General features: G+C 39.1%; 2 protein-coding genes across 2 annotated transcripts; both read right to left on the bottom strand.

Moving 5' to 3' along the window:
- Positions 1-1,012: 1,012 nt before the first annotated feature.
- On the bottom strand, positions 1,013-8,654 carry LOC106957435 (uncharacterized). Its single transcript, XM_015048787.1, has 12 exons — positions 8,360-8,654; positions 7,838-7,949; positions 5,391-5,484; positions 5,187-5,241; positions 4,894-5,034; positions 3,596-3,756; positions 3,248-3,346; positions 3,015-3,160; positions 2,499-2,670; positions 2,298-2,410; positions 1,884-1,968; positions 1,013-1,806 (listed from the first exon to the last, which is right to left on the bottom strand). The coding sequence occupies exons 1-12, from the start codon at positions 8,475-8,477 to the stop codon at positions 1,747-1,749; spliced, it is 1,356 nt and encodes a 451-aa protein (XP_014904273.1). The 5' UTR covers positions 8,478-8,654; the 3' UTR covers positions 1,013-1,746.
- Positions 8,655-9,345: 691 nt separating this feature from the next.
- nudt9 (nudix (nucleoside diphosphate linked moiety X)-type motif 9) lies at positions 9,346-16,374 on the bottom strand. The gene is made up of 8 exons (XM_015048748.1): positions 16,187-16,374; positions 15,785-16,063; positions 14,954-15,043; positions 14,625-14,711; positions 13,392-13,503; positions 11,774-11,920; positions 11,376-11,460; positions 9,346-11,292 (listed from the first exon to the last, which is right to left on the bottom strand). The coding sequence occupies exons 1-8, from the start codon at positions 16,282-16,284 to the stop codon at positions 11,147-11,149; spliced, it is 1,044 nt and encodes a 347-aa protein (XP_014904234.1). The 5' UTR covers positions 16,285-16,374; the 3' UTR covers positions 9,346-11,146.
- Positions 16,375-16,790: the final 416 nt, after the last annotated feature.

A 16,790-nucleotide genomic window follows, 5' to 3' on the forward strand; every position in this document is an offset into this window, starting at 1 on the left:
GCTTTTTAAGACTTAATTAGTTCCTGATTTGATTCAAATATTTGGGCATCATTCAACAAGCTCTCTAGAATAGTTTGCTGAAATTCTGGCCCATTCCTCCTGTCAGAATTGCTTCGAGTCACATTTGTAGGCTGCTTCACTGACATTTTCAACCCAGTTAACCAGTTTTCAGTGGTGCTGAGGTCAGTGTGTTATAGCCACTCCAAAACATCGACTTTGTCATTAAGACACTTTGCAACTAATTTGGAAGTATGCTTCAGGTCATTATCCAGTTTGAAAACTCATCTGGCTGTCTTTTAAATATTTCAACACAGTACGAGTAGTTTTCCATGACGTGATTCATTTTGTGAAGCGCACCAGTCCCTCCTGCAGCAAAACACTCGTGCCCCGTTCCAACAGAAAGTTGCAAATCAAAGATATATGCTGGATTTTTAGAAATTGTGAGACTAATTTTAATGGAAACTTATGACTAATTTAAGTTTGGTAAATTACCCCCTAAAAAGTCTAATTTAATCTAGTTCCAGCTATGCTTTTACAAACTAATTTTACCTCCAGAAACTTTCATTACCACTGAAAGGCGTTACATTTGAGTCTGTCATTTTTATTTTTTTGACGTTTTATAAGGTGACCACATAACTAAAGCCTCTGAAAACAGTAACACCATCAGGTTTTTGTAGGTGCTAAAAATGGTAACCCTTAAAAGAATGGAGGGAACAAGATTACTCGCTTGTTTCACACTTGAATTAGTCAATTCCAGACTTTCCAGTCCTCGTTTATCTTGAATGTCTGATATTTTTATCTCATGATCTTAGGAATTAGCTCCAGATACACAAGCTTTTTCACTGCCTTATTACAGAACTACATGAATCGAGAATAAAACTGGAGCATGACACACTGGGACCTCAGGTGGGTGTAGGAAAACTGCAAAAATACCTCAAGGATGTTTCACTCCAAAAATGACTTGAGCCTGCTCATGTGATTTTTCAAATAAAATTCTTTGAAGGCTTTTATAGCTTTATTCTTGTATGTGGTCTTTAATCTTTCTGGTCTCCTTTATTAAAATATTAAACGAGTGTAACCCAACTTAAGTACAGATAAATAATGATAAAAGCCCTTAAGGTGGTGTGTATGAATACACATTTTCTCCCAGATCCTTCTTGATTGAACCGTTTATTTAGTTATTTAAATCACAACAAGGTGGAGAGAAAATCAAAAAGTTGAAATGCAATCCTATGCAATTCCATGACTGCTGGCAAACAATCAGAACTGCAGAAGTTTTAATTGATTATTCTACTTACTAAACTACAGATATTTTTAGGGATTATACAAATTTGTGACATCTTGATGAAAAAATATTGTATAAAATTCTGGGTAACACCCTCAAAGTTGAAAATGTTTACAAAGAGACTCAATTCCGTGCTATATGTTGCTATAAATAGCTTCAACGTCTTTGTGTTATAGAGTGGTTCACACCTGAATTACCTGGAAAAGGACAGAGGCACAGGACTCAGACAGGAAATGCTCAGAAGAAATAAGATCAGTAACAAGTTCATGTCATGTACAGGTAGAATAGTGTAAACGTTCATGTAACAGGATGTACCCAAGTCAATGCACCAGATCATGGAGGGGTTTTCCGTTGAATGCCACGTATATTTGGAATAAAAAGAAAGACACGTATTTGAGCTGGTGTGGAATCTTGGCAAGTTGGTCCCAAGTCATTGCGAGGAACTTTTTTTCTTTTTTTCTTTACAAGTCCATGTCATGATCACTAACACTCTGGCGCAGATATTCCTCATAGAGATTTTTCTAGAGGGAGAAAACAAAACGTTAAAACCCAAACCCATCATTCCCCGCCATGACCAAGTCAAAGTGAATCGAGATACCTTTTTGGTCTTAACCACCTCCTGAATGTATTCGAGCTTCTCCTGAAGCTGCCGTTTCTGTTTGCCTGACAGAGTCGGCCGAGTTCTGCAGACAGTCAAGAAAAAAAGGCCCCAATAGTTCAATTCCTTCCACTTTAAAATTAAACACTTCTTTGTATTGGTTTATCACATAAAATAAAAAATAAAAAAAGGAGTTGTTTGACTTGATGTTTTTTTCAATTTGGCTCCTATTTGAATTTTTTTTTGTTTGTTTGTTTTACAATAACCAAACTTAGCACAAAAGGTTATACAAGCAAGAAAAAAAACCAGCATAATTGCACATTTCTTGGGGAAAAGAAGAAAGAACAAACACTCAACAGTGACCGAGTTATATTTGATCAAACTGAAGGCACAGATGGTTCTGATGCCTCCTACCTGAGGCCAAAGCGAGCAACGATGAGCAGGAGGAAGGAGAGAAGGACCAGGCCACCGCAGGAATAAAGCTGCTGTTCCCCAGACAGGGAGTCAAATATTTTCACTACTGGAGTCTGTGCAACACAAAGAAACCACAAATTTTAGCCACACTTTTAAAAAATGGCAACAAAATGGTTGATTTTGCACCTGATGGACGCTCACCAGATACAGCGAGAGAGTCTCTCTGCCCTGTTGGCCCAGAGCCATGTCCAGTAGCTCTTTGGACAACGTCCCCAGCAACAGTAAGGCCAGCAGAGCCAGTGGGATGCAGAAACCCAACAGGGACAGGAAGCAGCTCTGGCAGCGGGCGCGTCTGTTCTGCAAACTGTTCTGCCTGTGGATCAAATGATCAGAGTTACACTCTGAAAGCATCACTGATCCAGGGAGCACTTCAAACATTTCCACAAATGTTCACCGATTTCCAAACTCAAATTTCCAAGGTCTTTCCAGACATCCGAGTTAAAAACGATCTCTACATTTGTTGCATGACTATTAAGTTTATTAATGATTTCAAAAAGACAAATTCCTTGCTTTTGTTGAACTCTCAAAAATATGTTAGAAGCCTGCTAAAAATCTGTATGTTATTAGACTCAAAAATAAATAAAAGGTAATGAGACAAGTGGACCAATCAGAACAAAAATAGGATCATAGAAATAAGTTGTGAAGTGTGTTTTTCACCTGTCACTGATGAGTTTATCCGTGATGGCCTCGCAGATGAGCTCACAGTCTTTCTCCAGGGAGTTGAGGGTGTTCTGGACCGTCTGGTTGATGGTTTTCTCGATGGCACGACAGACCTCCTCAATCTGGTTCACACAGCGACTGGGCTGGAAACAGAGGCACAGAAATGATAAATTAAAAAAAGTAATTAATGACTTAACATGCACATGTTTAATGTCAGAAATCTGACCTACCTTGTTGGGATTGGGAATGTAAATGGTGGGCATGTCGAACCCACATTTGTTGAGTCCTGGTCTTTTGCAGAGCTCCTGAACAATCTGCATCATTACTCTCTAACATAATTACAAAAACAAGTATTAATTAGTCAATCTGGAAGTGGATTCCATCAAATACCGCTTTACAGTCATCTACACTGTTCAGCCTAAACTGTTTGTTAAAAATGGTGGACCACACATTTGTTTCTACATGTGTGGTCCACCATTTTGAAAGAGAAAAATGTGGAAAAAGTGTAGCACATATGAATATTTTTCCCTCCACACCAATGCAGAAGAGCACCTGGACAGATCTGTAGCTGAGTTCACCTGTCTGTCTGACTCTCCACCAGCTTCATCCGCCTTGCTCAGATAAAAGTGTAGCCGGTCGCCATGTTTTTCATTCAGGGACTCCACAATGTTGAGGGTGCGCTTGCACAGAGCCTGACCCATGGGGTCAAAGAAAACCAGGATAAGGTCACAAAGTTCCCCTGAAAGTAACAATAACAAAATACATTATTTTCCACAGAAGACAGAATCATCTAGCAAAAAAAAAAAAAAAGGGTCACATGTATATATGATCAAGAGTAAATAAAGTAAATAAAACAATTGGATATTAGAGTACATCAATATATTGCTTTGTCACTCAGAAACAGAAGTCGGTACTTTGAAAGAGCTGGAGTACAAAATTGGAGGTTTATCTTTTTCTTTGAGGCAATAAATGGTTTTGTTTACAAAAGAAAAGCAGAGAGAGCAAAGCTTCAGAAGAACCTGTTGTACTCATATTGAGCTGAACATGTGACGTAAATTCAGTAATTCAGTATTTCAAAGTAAATAAAATTAAGGCATATCTGAAAAAGAAACATGAAAACCCTTAAAATATTTTCACCTTTTATTTCTAAAGCATTAGCTGAAATGTTTGAAAAATCCTCTTTTTAATATACCAATAGTTAATGTTATCCATAACAATTCCTATAAAAATACAATAACATAATACTGTAAGTAAGTTCAACTTTTTAAAATTTAACACCATGAAGGAAGCTTACATTTGTAATCCACGACTTTCTGCTTTCCATAAATATAAATGTATCTCAAAAACACAACTGACTCTTAAGGCTATTACTAAAAATGGGAAAGACAAGAAAACATGAGGTTCAAGTAGGCTAAACTTTTTTTTAAATCCTCATAAGTCAGGAGTAGACTATAAGAAAAAAAACATTATGATACACAAAACAAATGAAAAGTAGAAGGAATAGAAAGAAGGATAACAGGAATGAAGGAAAGCCTTTGAAAATGGAAAAGTGTTGAGGTTCCTCCAGCCATTTCTTATTGCTACTATTAATTAAAATGTTTTCTTTCACACCTGCACATTTATTTATAATTTCACTTTTTCTGTAATATTGCTTAAATGCGTTTGCTAAGAACAATGTGCACATTTGGGAAGCAGCTCTTACATTTGTTTAGAGAATAAATTGTCGATTTCTGCTGAGATTTAAACAACTGAATAGGGGAGGGAACCGCTTATGATGCAACACCAGGAAGTGGAATAATCCATCAGGCTAGAAGAAGGGCACTTTACCATGGAGATCTAAGTCCAAATGATTGGAAGCATTTTTGTGTGAACCCACCCAGCCAGAGGATCACCTCATCCACGTCAAAGGGATATTTCATATCTCCATCCACCAAGCCTGGAGAATCCACAAACGTCACCAGGCTGAACCGCTTCTGTCGCGATGTGCAGATCTCTGTGCTCAGGTACTCTGAAACACCTTGAGGAGAATTTAAAAGGTTGGATAACCATTTGAAAAATATCATAGTATATATATATATATATATATATATATATATAAAAAATAAAAACAACTTTTCTTGAGACAAGCAGCCAGCACATTTTTTGGTGGTGATGAATCAAAATGCTCACCTTTGAACTCTTGCAGAGGCTTGAAATGTGGATATAGATGAAGGGTTGCATTTCCCTAAAGATGGGAACAAAACCACATTTTTGTCACTGTTCCTGCATTAATCTACTAATAATGACAGGAGGGTAGAAAAAAAGAATGTGCATGTTAATGCCTTGACCAACAACATTCCTGTTCCAGAGATAATCTACTGCTGTTGCGCTCACCGTGAGGGACTCTCTTTTGCGACCGCTTGTAACAAAGCTGAAGCCCTGCGTCTCAATAGCCACCCCAGTGCGCTGGATGTGCTCCTCCACATACCTGGGAACAGCAAATGCATGCGAGTGAAAATGTGGAGCAACTTAAAATGGATCACAGGAGACGAGGCCTGTTGAACTATTCAGCACTTTGTCACATTACAACAACAAACGTCAGGGTATTTAATTAAGATCTAACGTGAAAACCCTAAACCAATTTCCCCACATCACATAGATTCCTAATGAAATTTGATTGGGCCAACCTAATCAGGGTTTCCCCCAGTGTATTATAAGCCTGGCGGCCCGCCATGCTTTACTAGCCTCGCCGCCAGGCTAAGCGTTGCTTGTTTACGTTTCAAGAAAAATAAATAGAAAAAAAAAAAATCGCGTTTTTTTTTAAGCCAGGCTGCAAGCGTCTCTGTTGCTCTAAGCATTTCACTAGCAGAGGAGATTTATCCTTAAGGATATGTTTATAATAGATAGGTTTATAGTTTATGCATTTAAACCCGACAGCGCGCGGACCAATCACACAGCTGGCGCCTCTGCGCTTTGGTTCGCGCGCTGCCGCTGCTTTACCTCAGCGGGATCGCGCGCGCCTCCTTTCACTCAAACTGGACACAGGCTGACCTGTATGGATATTTACATCAACTTACTGTGAGGAATTATGATCCTTTGGAGAACTCTAGGTAAGAGTTTAAAACCCGCCGCGTTAGGTCTGGTTGCGCAGCTCTATGTGAACTGCAGGAATAACTTGTAGCGTATTCAGAGGTGCACGTTGTGGAGCAGTGAGAATGATTTATCTTTGTGAACGAACAATTATATACATCTCAACACGCTGCCCAGCGTGTGGCTCTGTGTCTGTCTTCAAAGTTTATGTCTGTGGTCCCGGTTGGCCGGAGCGTTTGTGGATAACAAGCAGCGCTAACCACATCATGCAGGTTCAGCCCGGTGAGGAGCTTTAACGCTCTCCTCGGAGTCACACATCACGCAGATTTTATATTATTTTAAGTATTATTTTTCCGGTTACACGATGCATCAACCCATATCAAATGCGTTGTCTACTTAGAGTTAATGCGCGTGGCTGCACGGAGATCTGAGAAACTCGTGACCGTCAGGCACGGTCGAGTCCCATAAACTCGACCAACCAGAATAGTTTCTGTGACGATTAAAACTCAACAGACACGAAATGGAACAACTACTAAAGCCAAATCTCCCGTTTGTTGCGCATCTCTGCGCAGTGCAGCGGATTTATTCATTGTGCAGGGCCGGTCCAAGGCTGCATGAGGCCTTGCGCAGACTTTGACTTAGGGGCCCCTATAGCTGCTAAAATCATCAGCACTTCTAACAGCTTTTGTGTTAGAGTTAGTGAAATATGGCAGAAGAGAGTAGTTTAATTGGCCAGCATAAAAAGCAATAAGTTATGATCGCAGTTTACTAATTTTGATTTGTAAACTCAAAGATTAAACTCACAGCATCAGATTGTTGCTATGGTAACAAAACAATATGAATATTGTTATTTGAAGTTTTACAAAGTAAACTTGCCAGCTCCTTAAAATCTTGCATTTAAATGTTATACAACTTAAAATCTTTTAATTTATGTATGCTGAAATTGAATCAAGTTTAACAGCAATAAACAAGTGTTACATTTATGTATCTGTGGTCTGTTTTAAAATATTAGTGTTTATGGGGCCCCTAAAGCTCTTGGGGGCCTGATGGCGCTGCTGACTTAATTTGGATTAAACAGAAGTGCAAATTTGTTGTTTTTAGACTAGTTGCAGGTTTAAATAGCATTTCACTGGAGACGTTTTCCTGTAACATATAATTACACATTAATACTTTAATATTTTCTGTCACATCTTTTAATACAAAAACAAGGTAGACCACTGGTGGACCACCGGTACGCCCCCACCACCGGGCTTAGCAAGTTGTCTGGGGGAAACCCTGCTAATGCATAAAAAACGTTTGATTTCGTATTTCGTTTCTTGTACGCAGCGCATAACTATAGATGTCTAAGACTCTTGGTGTTTTTCTTTTAAAATGTAGCACACATGTTGTATGAGCCATTAAAAAAAAAAACAAGAAAAAACTTGTTTTATAAAGTAACCCTTGACTTGTCTACTTTGTTCTTTTGACTAAACGATGATGTTTGTTCACCAGTTTTATCTTGCAAACCTTTTAAATTACACACAGGTGGTGTCTTATTCACTTCACTCAGGTGATTTCAGGAGGCCTTTGGTTGAGCTGGATTTCATTTAGTGGCATCAGAGTAGAAGCAAGCTAAATACAAAGGCGGGTCACACTTTTAAGATTTTTCAATATAAAAACTTCAAAATTATGTTAGCCTTTGTGTTAAACATACTCAATTCTAGTAAAATACATTGACGTTTGTAGAGGTCAAAGTGGACACCCGTATTTACCAGTTGATGAAAGAGCTTTTGCCTGCTGAGTGGTTGCCCATCAGCATCACCGTGATTTTTTTCCTGGGTGGAAGGAGCTTCACACCAACAGATTCAGCCACTGGAATTAACCCTGTAGAAAATACAAAAACACAGGCAAAACTACTATTAGGATTTGTTTTATCGCTGGTTCTACTATAAAAAATAAAATATAGAAGTGATCATGTCTTCTTATCCACAGGGCTAAGCTTGAACCCTAAGGGATAAAACAAAAGCTGCTACACTTGCATTAAACAACGTAGTTGTCCAACAAAGTACTTTATGCAGGTTAAAAACAGAGGTGGCTAACTTGATTAGCATCGACCTTTCCAAGTGCAACGTCAGCCAAAATCACAAAATCCTTATTAGCAAGTAGCTAACACCTAGCTCCAACCGGAATACTCCAGCGCGTTACCGGGGTAACAACAAACTTTATCTCAAACACTGTAATTAAAAAAGGGCAGCTGCATTACTACCAGGTATTAATTAAGTGATGTAACCCACCGCTGTCCGCCTCCGTGTACAGCTGATGAATATCCCTCAAGATGCGCTCATCACAGGACACTCGGCCAGCCATGGAGTCCGCGTTAGCCGCACTTCGGCCTTTGACTTTTCCCGACATAACTGCACAGTGATGAGGTCAAAGAGTTGCAAAGGACCCCTACAGCTTTTACAAGTCCAGAACTAGATATGAGAGAACAGCCTGCTCTCTGATTTGAATCACCCCGGTCCGCTGAAAACCGGTGATGAGACGTTTCTCAGCCACGTCGTCAGCTTTGGGCGTCGTTTGTCTCAAAGACCTATGGGAAATGTAGTTTCCCTCTAAGCTGACTCGCAACACCTACCCGAACTGCTAACTTCAGTCTCCTCTACAGTATGTTAATGTTAAGTTTAAAAAAAATAAAAATAATAATAATAAATAAATAAAATTATGATTTAAATAACTGTTCTAATCAAAGATGACAGACAATGTCGTTTTGTTTATTTTCTTTTTAATTCTGTCTAAATATTTTGTAAAAGGAAAAAAATACAGTACCTGACAAATGTTATACAGTTTGAACTTTTTTACATTTTCCGTGCCACAAACACAAACTTTAAGATATATCTTTGGCATTTATGAGTCGGACAAACTAACACGATATCTAATTTTTGGGTCGGACAAACTAACACAATATCTAATATAGTCCTAATTTTAGCTATTATGGATGAGTGCAAGTCAAGTCAGTAAGAAGCAAGTCAATGTCACAACAATGTCAGAAGAGGTCTTATTTACAGTTTACCCACATAGGAAGCACATGAAGAAAGGAACTTTAGGCCAGATGAGACCAAACCTTTTGGCCTACAAACAAAACTATGTGTGGCGGAGAACATATGCTGCACAACATGCTGGACACGAGCATCCCTACAATGAAACATGGTGGTGACAGCATCATGCTGTGGGGCTACTGACACATGGAAGCTATTTTAAAGTCACATTTAACATATTAATATCAAGGATCAGAGGTTTTATTTTGCACAGTCATGTATCACCCACACAAACAAAGCATTACATTTAGAAGCACAACTAGTGACTGTTCCAGCGCTCTTGGGTGCCCTCTATTGGTTCTGAGCAGTAAGCAGCTGCTCGGTTTGTTTATTCTTGGGGCCAGCACTGCCATTAGAGTAAACCTCCAATTATAATTGGACATTAAACATTAAAGTGTCTAATGCAGCCCTGGCCAGAATCAGATGAAAGATTGGTCACAGTCTCCCTTCCTTCAACAGCAAATGCTATTAGTGCTTGAGTGGTTTGTAGATAAAAATCCTCTGTCTCTCTCTCTCTCTTTCTCTCTGTCTGCAAGAAGTGAAAAAGCATCTAAACAAGTGTGGGGAAAAAAAGCTTCCTTCTCTGGTCAAACAGCAGACTTTGTTCACTGACCTGAACATCACTTGAATATTGAACAACAGGCAAATGTGTGGCTAAAAACAAAACAAAAAAACATATTGGATTTGTGGCGCCCACTAGGACTGGCTCTTATTTAATTAGTGATTTCTTGTAAGAGGCTCCAGCTGGCGCCCCATTGCAGCTGGATTCTTCGGCTCTTCCTGTAACGCCCACTGATCAGCTGTATTCACCATGGTCCACACACTGAATTTATTTTAAACAACAGACTTTGGAGACGCAGGCTGTCAACCGAGAAACGGTCTTGGAATACATGGAAATTCTTCAGTCCTCAAGCTTTAGTCAGGAAGTGGTCCAATCAAAGCCCAGCCCTAAATTCAATTGAGAATCTGCTGTTTATAGCAGATGAGTGATGAGAAGCAAGTCTTACCACTCAGAGCATTGATGCTCTCTCCAATTTTTAAGATGGGTATTATTTAAGTGTAATAATCTGAGCTCTGAGCAGTGAATTTAATTTGATGAAAATAGTGTGTGTAAATCTGGTGCTGCTACAGACTGGTTACTTTACTTCAGTTTGTTCTTACAACAAATAATTAACCTTCAGTACTGACAGCAGGTACTAACCAACTGATAAAACCCCTGCATTTAAGCCAAACCTTATAATGCCTTTTTCTAAACTGAAGGAGATAACAGTAAATCACTTTAAAAGACAATTTTAATTGTCTAAACATGAAATAAGCCAGTTCCAGTAGCGGGAATGCGTTCTTTGTACAAAAACATACAATAATTTTCAGATGTAATTATAGGTAACTTTAGAGGTAGTTTTGAAGATCTTGAAGAGTTTTTAGGGTCTAAATGTTTGATAATTATGTGAGACAGTTTGAGACCCTGCAGAAATACACACCACACTTGTCAGATTTTTGTTTATTTAAATACTAAACCATGTTTCCTTTCCCTTGCCCTTTACAGTAAGGTGGAAGAGCTCAAATGGGGACTATACCGACGTAGGGCGCAAAGCAGAATTTTTGGGGGGATTCAATAAATATGGCAACATAAAAGGTCACACTTTAAATCCTCCGTGGAGCCATTTGATCAAATGAATCGAAAAAGCATTACAATCTCTGACCATGGCTTTATCATAGATGTACATAAACCTCATAGATTTTACTTATCCTCGGGTTACAATACTTCTTTTTTCTTTTCTTTTCTTTTTGTTTGTTTGTTTTTCTCTTTTTGCCATGTCATGCCAACTGGTTAAACTCACTTTATGTTTTCCATTATCAGTTCAGAATATCATGAATGAATTAGTGGGAACGCTCCCATTAGCAGTCGTGCGTGCTGAATGGACGAGAGCTCTTCAGGCTCTGCTTTGCCTCATCGTAACGTCAGAGCAGCCTTTTGTCTCCCGATTACCAGTGGGCCTGCCGCTCTCTGGCAACCAGCTCCAAGAAGTGGGAGTGGCTCGCGTAGAGGCCGAAGGACGAGTCCACGTCCACCCACTGGACATGTCCTGCGTCATCGCCAGCCTGCAGAGGCAGCTCGCTCACACTGTCGCCTGCCAATCACAGGAATATTTAGAGGACGAGTGTGCACCTGTGGTGAAGGGAGGGTTTCAGGAAAAACGCAAAAGAAAGTTACCCGCTTCATCGTGAAAGTTGACGACGACCGTCTCCATCCAGGCGTTGTCCGTGTTTCTTGGGTCATCAACATATCCTTTGTAGACCTGAAAGGAGACAGGTTTATCCAATATTGTTTGAGTACTTCCTCATATCCATTTTTGGTAACTGGATCTCTCGCACGTATTCAGAGCCCTTGAACTTTTTCACATTTTATGTTAAACCCACAATTTCCAATGGATTGTATGTCACAAATAAAAACAAAGCAGAATGTTTTGGGTTTTTTTTTTGCTGTTTTTTTAATAAACTGATTTAGTTCTGGACTAGCTCTTGATATTCTGTGATCTAAACCATTCTATTGGAGGTTTTCTTCTGTTTTCTTAGCTAAAATGTGATGACAAACCGTCACATTTTACTCACCTGAAACCCTGTAGACCCGAAGAGGTTTTGGATGCGTTTGCGGATGTCTTCCCTCTCTGACTGCTTTACAGAAAGCGAGTTCAGGGCTTCCTCCGAGAACTCCCGCTGCAACGTGAGGGAAACCTGTTCCCCTGGGTCCACCATCCCCTGTCAAAACCAGGATGTGCAGACCAAGATATATTTTCAGAATGAAAAAGCAAAAGGATAAAAAAAAAATGGCGTCAAAGCTTAATTTTCCTAACATCAGCCAGAGAATAAACAAGCATGAGTCGGGGGTGCCATAAAAATGTGAACGTTGCCGAATATGATTAAGAGGTGAATTAGTGATGCCACGGCTTTTCTAATGAAGGAAACGGATCACAAGCACAACTTTTTTTTTTATTGTTTTTTGGCGGGCTTTTTTAGAACATCGATTCTAATCCTGCGGGCTGGATTTGAAACTTTTCAAGGAAAAAGGAAACAGAGAGTGAAAGTTATTGACCGAGATGCTCTGTTCCTCCACCGGCTCTCCGCGGGGATGAGTCATTTTTAAGTATGCAGATGACTCAGTCGTCATTAGCCTGCCTAACGATGAAGAAACGGGGCACGGCTCGGTGGTGGAGGACTTTGTTCGGTGGTGCGATGAGTCCTACTTACAGATTAAGATCTCAAAAACTAAGGATATGATCACTGATTTTCAGAAAATGACTGTTATGAAGGACCAGGCTGTGGAAGCTGTTGATGCCTACAAATATCTGGTCACAGTTATTGACAGTAAACTAAGGCAAACTGTGAGGCTGTATACAAGAAAGGGAATTCAGGAAACTGCCTTCATTCCACTTTGACAAAACCTTGTTGGTTCTATTTTTAATCGAGCCTTTATTGGATTGGTTCCATCTTTCCGCTCTGTGTCCTAGTTTGGTATTTTAACTCTTAAAAAGAAGAACTGCCTGAACCAAATAGAAAAACGGTCCAGTAAGTAGAAGGATGAGATGCAGCTAAACCCAGAATCATTTTACTTCGGGTAGGTGAGGAGGTTATCCACACCCATCTTAGAGAGATCCGTCTCATCCTCCGCACTGCGAGTTCAGGCTCCTCCCATCCGAACGCAGATATTTCATCATAAAATGTAAAATTAAGCTATATATATATATATATATATATATATATATATATATATATATATGTACATACATGTATATTATACAAAGCTGGTATAAAGCCAGCTTTGTTCCTGTAGCCATAAGCTTCTAAAATTCAATTTACCTTAGTTTTAATATCGATTTATTTTATTTTAATTTTTTTTATCTTGTCCTAATGAGCATACTGTATTTAAGTCAGTGTTTTTTTTGTTGTTGTTGTTTTCATTTTTCACTGCTTTTATGTTTGTTTTTGCTATTTTTAAGAATTAAGCATCAGGCCATTTTGAATCATGTTCTATTTATATTTATTGTGTGTCGATGTAAAGTTTTTTGTCTGGCAAGAAAGCTGACTCACCTCATTGTAACCAAATCTGTCTAATAGCAAAGTTGATTGATTGTGGATCTTGGATACTCTAAATTCCTTTATGCAAAGACGAACGGGTTTATTTTGTCTTTCTCCACAGCTTCCCTGAAAACGTCGTAAGAAAGTAGCGTACCCCTGGGATGGCCCACTCCCCACAGTCTCTCCTCTTGATGGCCACAAACTGCAGGATGGGCTTTTTGGAGGCCGAGTGATGAATCTTTGCTCCGCTGGCATCTACCTTCCATCTGCCACACAGAGTAACGCTTCAGGTCATCAGAGAGTTAAAAGAATAAAGTCATCTATAGAGACGGTCAGAAGTTCACATGCACTCGTCAGGAGCATGCGTTTAGTAATGATTTTGAGCTTTTAATTCGGCACTTGAATCCTTTATTCAGGTCGGACTAATAATACAACACATGACTGAAAAATAGAAACTGGTCTCACAGATTTTCTAAATGGTTTTAGTCAAGATGCTTAAATGCTTTATCCACGTCAAATGAAGTTTTAATGTGTGTTTGACATCATTTTCCCATATAAATACCAGATATGTCCAAGTTTTAACCATCCAGTTGTTGATCTGATGTAAACCTAAAAAACATTTGGAGGTGATCCTTGGTCTTCATTAGCATAGAAACTTTGTATATAATGCACCAGCGGGAGCAAAATGAACCCTCAGCAAAATGCTGCCACCACCATGCCTGAAAGGTAGATACAGTGTGCTTAGGTTTAAAAGCCTCACTTTGACTCATAAACATTCTTCTTATATGTGTGTTTGTCCATGTCAACAGCTGCAAATTTTCAGGTGTCCATTTTAGAGCTGAGGATTATTCCTGGCAGCTCCTGGGTTGCTCTTTAACATCATAACTAAATCGGCTTTCGACCAAAGTGGACAGTTTTTGATCGAACGGTTGGAACTGGATTCAATCTGCTCTTCCAACTGACGCCAAACACACATTACAAAGGGTTTTGGGAAAGATAAAGCAGACTCACATTAAGCACTCTTAATGGGCCTGACCTCAACCGTCACAAGTCCATGCTTAAAAGCCAGGTCTACTGTCCGGAAATCAACCAATGTAAATTATTTCCACCATTTCTGAAACGAATGGCAGTTAAAGGTACAACCGGCATTAGGGCAGAAGCTAGCTGAAGATGTGAGGTTCTGTGCAACTTGCTAAAAAATTATAATCTTTTAGATCTAAATTAATATGGCTTTCATGCAAAAGACGGCTGGATGGAAACTTCTGATCAAGATATGTTTCCTTTTACAGATAAAAGGCAACAAGTTTAATTAGTTGACAGTGAGACTTCTCTCCTTTCGAAACAGAACGATAATCAAAATTCGAATTTATACCTAAATAGACGTTACCTTGTGACAACAGGGTCAGCAGCATGATTGGGTCCCCATCGTCCAAGCAAACCTCGTCCAGTCAAACCAGTGCGTCCACGAGGGTTTCTAGATCAGAAACAATCAGTATTGGAAACTGGGATTTCTTCAGTAAAGATCACAAAGTTGATTAGCTGACCTCCACTTAGGAACAAGCACCTACAGATAGTCCTCACCCAAATGTCATTGTGCATTAACATTAAAGAGTCTGGCGTTTACTTTTTTGTTGTTGTTGTTGTTTTTTTGGTTCTGCACACACACTCTTATTAATCCAATTTCAGGGAAATGTTTCAAATTACTGTTTAACTTACAATGGCTTCTCACTTTCCACTTTGTATTTTCCCTCAAAGCTCGACCTGTCCACAGGACCATCAACAGCATTGAACTTTGGAGAGAAGGAACTGCAGGACAAGCAAACGGTACACAGAAATTATATAAAAATCTTGGCAAAATTATTCACACACCAAACTTTTTCACCTTTTCTCACATAACAGCCACAAACTGAAATGTATTTATTTGGTGTTTATGTGACAGACTACAAAGTAGCTTGTGACTTGGAAGCAAAAAAATAAACATAATTTTTTAAACATAAAATAAAACTCGCACTTTTATTCAGTTCAAGCAACTGTGTAGTCATGTGTAAGAAATGCCAAGGTCCAGATGGAAATGCAGCTGAGAATCTGCGCTAAGAGAATCAGCGTTCACAGACGCAAGCGATCTAATCTGAACCTGAGCTATTTTAGAAAGAAGACAAAACATCCGTATCTGCAGATGGATCCCTGACAGAAACACGCATTTGAAACATTTGCAGCTTTAATTGCAAAAAAAAAAAAAAAGAAAAAAGGAATTAATTGGGGGAACTGAATACAAATGAATGACCTATTTTTTAATTTCATATTTTCAAAAAATAAAAGTTGAAAACCATGTATAGATTTGCTTCCACTTCAAAATTATGCACTACTTTGTTCTGATCCATTACATAGTATATATCACAATTTGCATGCTGTGGACCTTGTGGCTCTGATGTGACAAACAGGGAGTACTTTTGCAAGTACAAGAAAGCAAAGAAGTGAAATATACACTGTGTGATCAAATCAAATTATCCAGATATTAGATTTATTTAAAAAGCAAGCGTTGCTCACCCAATGTCGGGATCAGCCCAGACTGGCTTCTTTAAAACAACTGGAGCAGTGTGGTTGACTGGGCTGTACTCGGGCCATTTCTGATTCCAGTCCACCTTGTCGTCTGGTACAGTGAAGCGCGTGATGGTGGACTGTGGATACTGTGGGCATCTGGATTTTACATGAGGACCTGCTGGCGAGGGCATGGTCCCGATACTGCAGGTGTAACAGTCCCCACAAATAGGTTTAATATGTTTACTGGTTCCGTAAAAATGATGGGATGCGCAAAGAGCCGCAGGTCTGAAGAGGGCAACAAAAAAGCCACAGATCACACACCTACTTTAAGTTCTGGTTTATTGGCTGCATATAGTAACTACTTCGTTTCTATTCAGTTTGAAACCGACAACATAAAGCTGCTCATACCTTGCTCCAGAGGTGGAGGCCGTCAACGGGAGTCCAAACAGAGTTATCGCCAAACGAATAGCACTTGTCCAGTGTCGTCTCGAAGGTGAGAAAAGCATTCCTTGGACGTTATGAGTAAAATCATCTACTCAACCCACTCAATGCCGTGAGCAGGAAGTGCACCCCTTTGCGTGATGACGTAGGCAAGTGCATGCAGCTGGACGTAACTTTACAAAAACGAAAGGTTTTTCGCATTGTTAGTCGGAAAAACTAGAGCTCTACAATAAAAATAGTTTTTTATATCATTGAAAGTGTTTAGCATTATGACATATTTTACTATAGCCTACATTAGAAAAATTTAATGTTATCTGACATGGAATAAAATTGTTCCATCAGTTATGGTTTCTGGACCAACAAAGGAGACCCAGACCATCACTTTTCTACCACCATGTTTTATGTGGTTGTCAATAGAAAGGGTAAAGTTATACATGTCCCAAAGCGTCCTTTAAGAATGTTAACTTTGGTTATCTACCTTACAGCACCTAACATAAAGTGATTTATATTCAAATAACTGATATCTGAAAAACAAAATTAAAACATTGTCCACTTTTGTTTTGTTTCTGAT

This window comes from Poecilia latipinna, unplaced genomic scaffold (genome assembly GCF_001443285.1).
Source record: "Poecilia latipinna isolate Pla-1442-1.1 unplaced genomic scaffold, P_latipinna-1.0 Scaffold902, whole genome shotgun sequence".
Lineage (NCBI taxonomy): Eukaryota > Metazoa > Chordata > Actinopteri > Cyprinodontiformes > Poeciliidae > Poecilia > Poecilia latipinna.

What these genes read in the sequence shown, in the direction of transcription:
- LOC106957435 (XM_015048787.1), bottom strand. Translation starts at nt 8,477, where the DNA reads ATGTCGGGAAAAGTCAAAGGCCGAAGTGCGGCTAACGCGGACTCCATG. An exon ending in TGAGGTGATCCTCTGGCTGG is followed by an intron (nt 3,757 to 4,893) that starts GTGGGTTCACAC and finishes TGTTACTTTCAG; the next exon opens with GGGAACTTTGTGACCTTATC. An exon ending in ACATTCCCAATCCCAACAAG is followed by an intron (nt 3,161 to 3,247) that starts GTAGGTCAGATT and finishes CTCTGTTTCCAG; the next exon opens with CCCAGTCGCTGTGTGAACCA.
- nudt9 (XM_015048748.1), bottom strand. Translation starts at nt 16,284, where the DNA reads ATGCTTTTCTCACCTTCGAGACGACACTGGACAAGTGCTATTCGTTTG. An exon ending in TGGGCTGATCCCGACATTGG is followed by an intron (nt 15,044 to 15,784) that starts GTGAGCAACGCT and finishes CTTGTCCTGCAG; the next exon opens with TTCCTTCTCTCCAAAGTTCA. An exon ending in GGGAGTGGGCCATCCCAGGG is followed by an intron (nt 11,921 to 13,391) that starts GTACGCTACTTT and finishes TGGTTTTGACAG; the next exon opens with GGGATGGTGGACCCAGGGGA.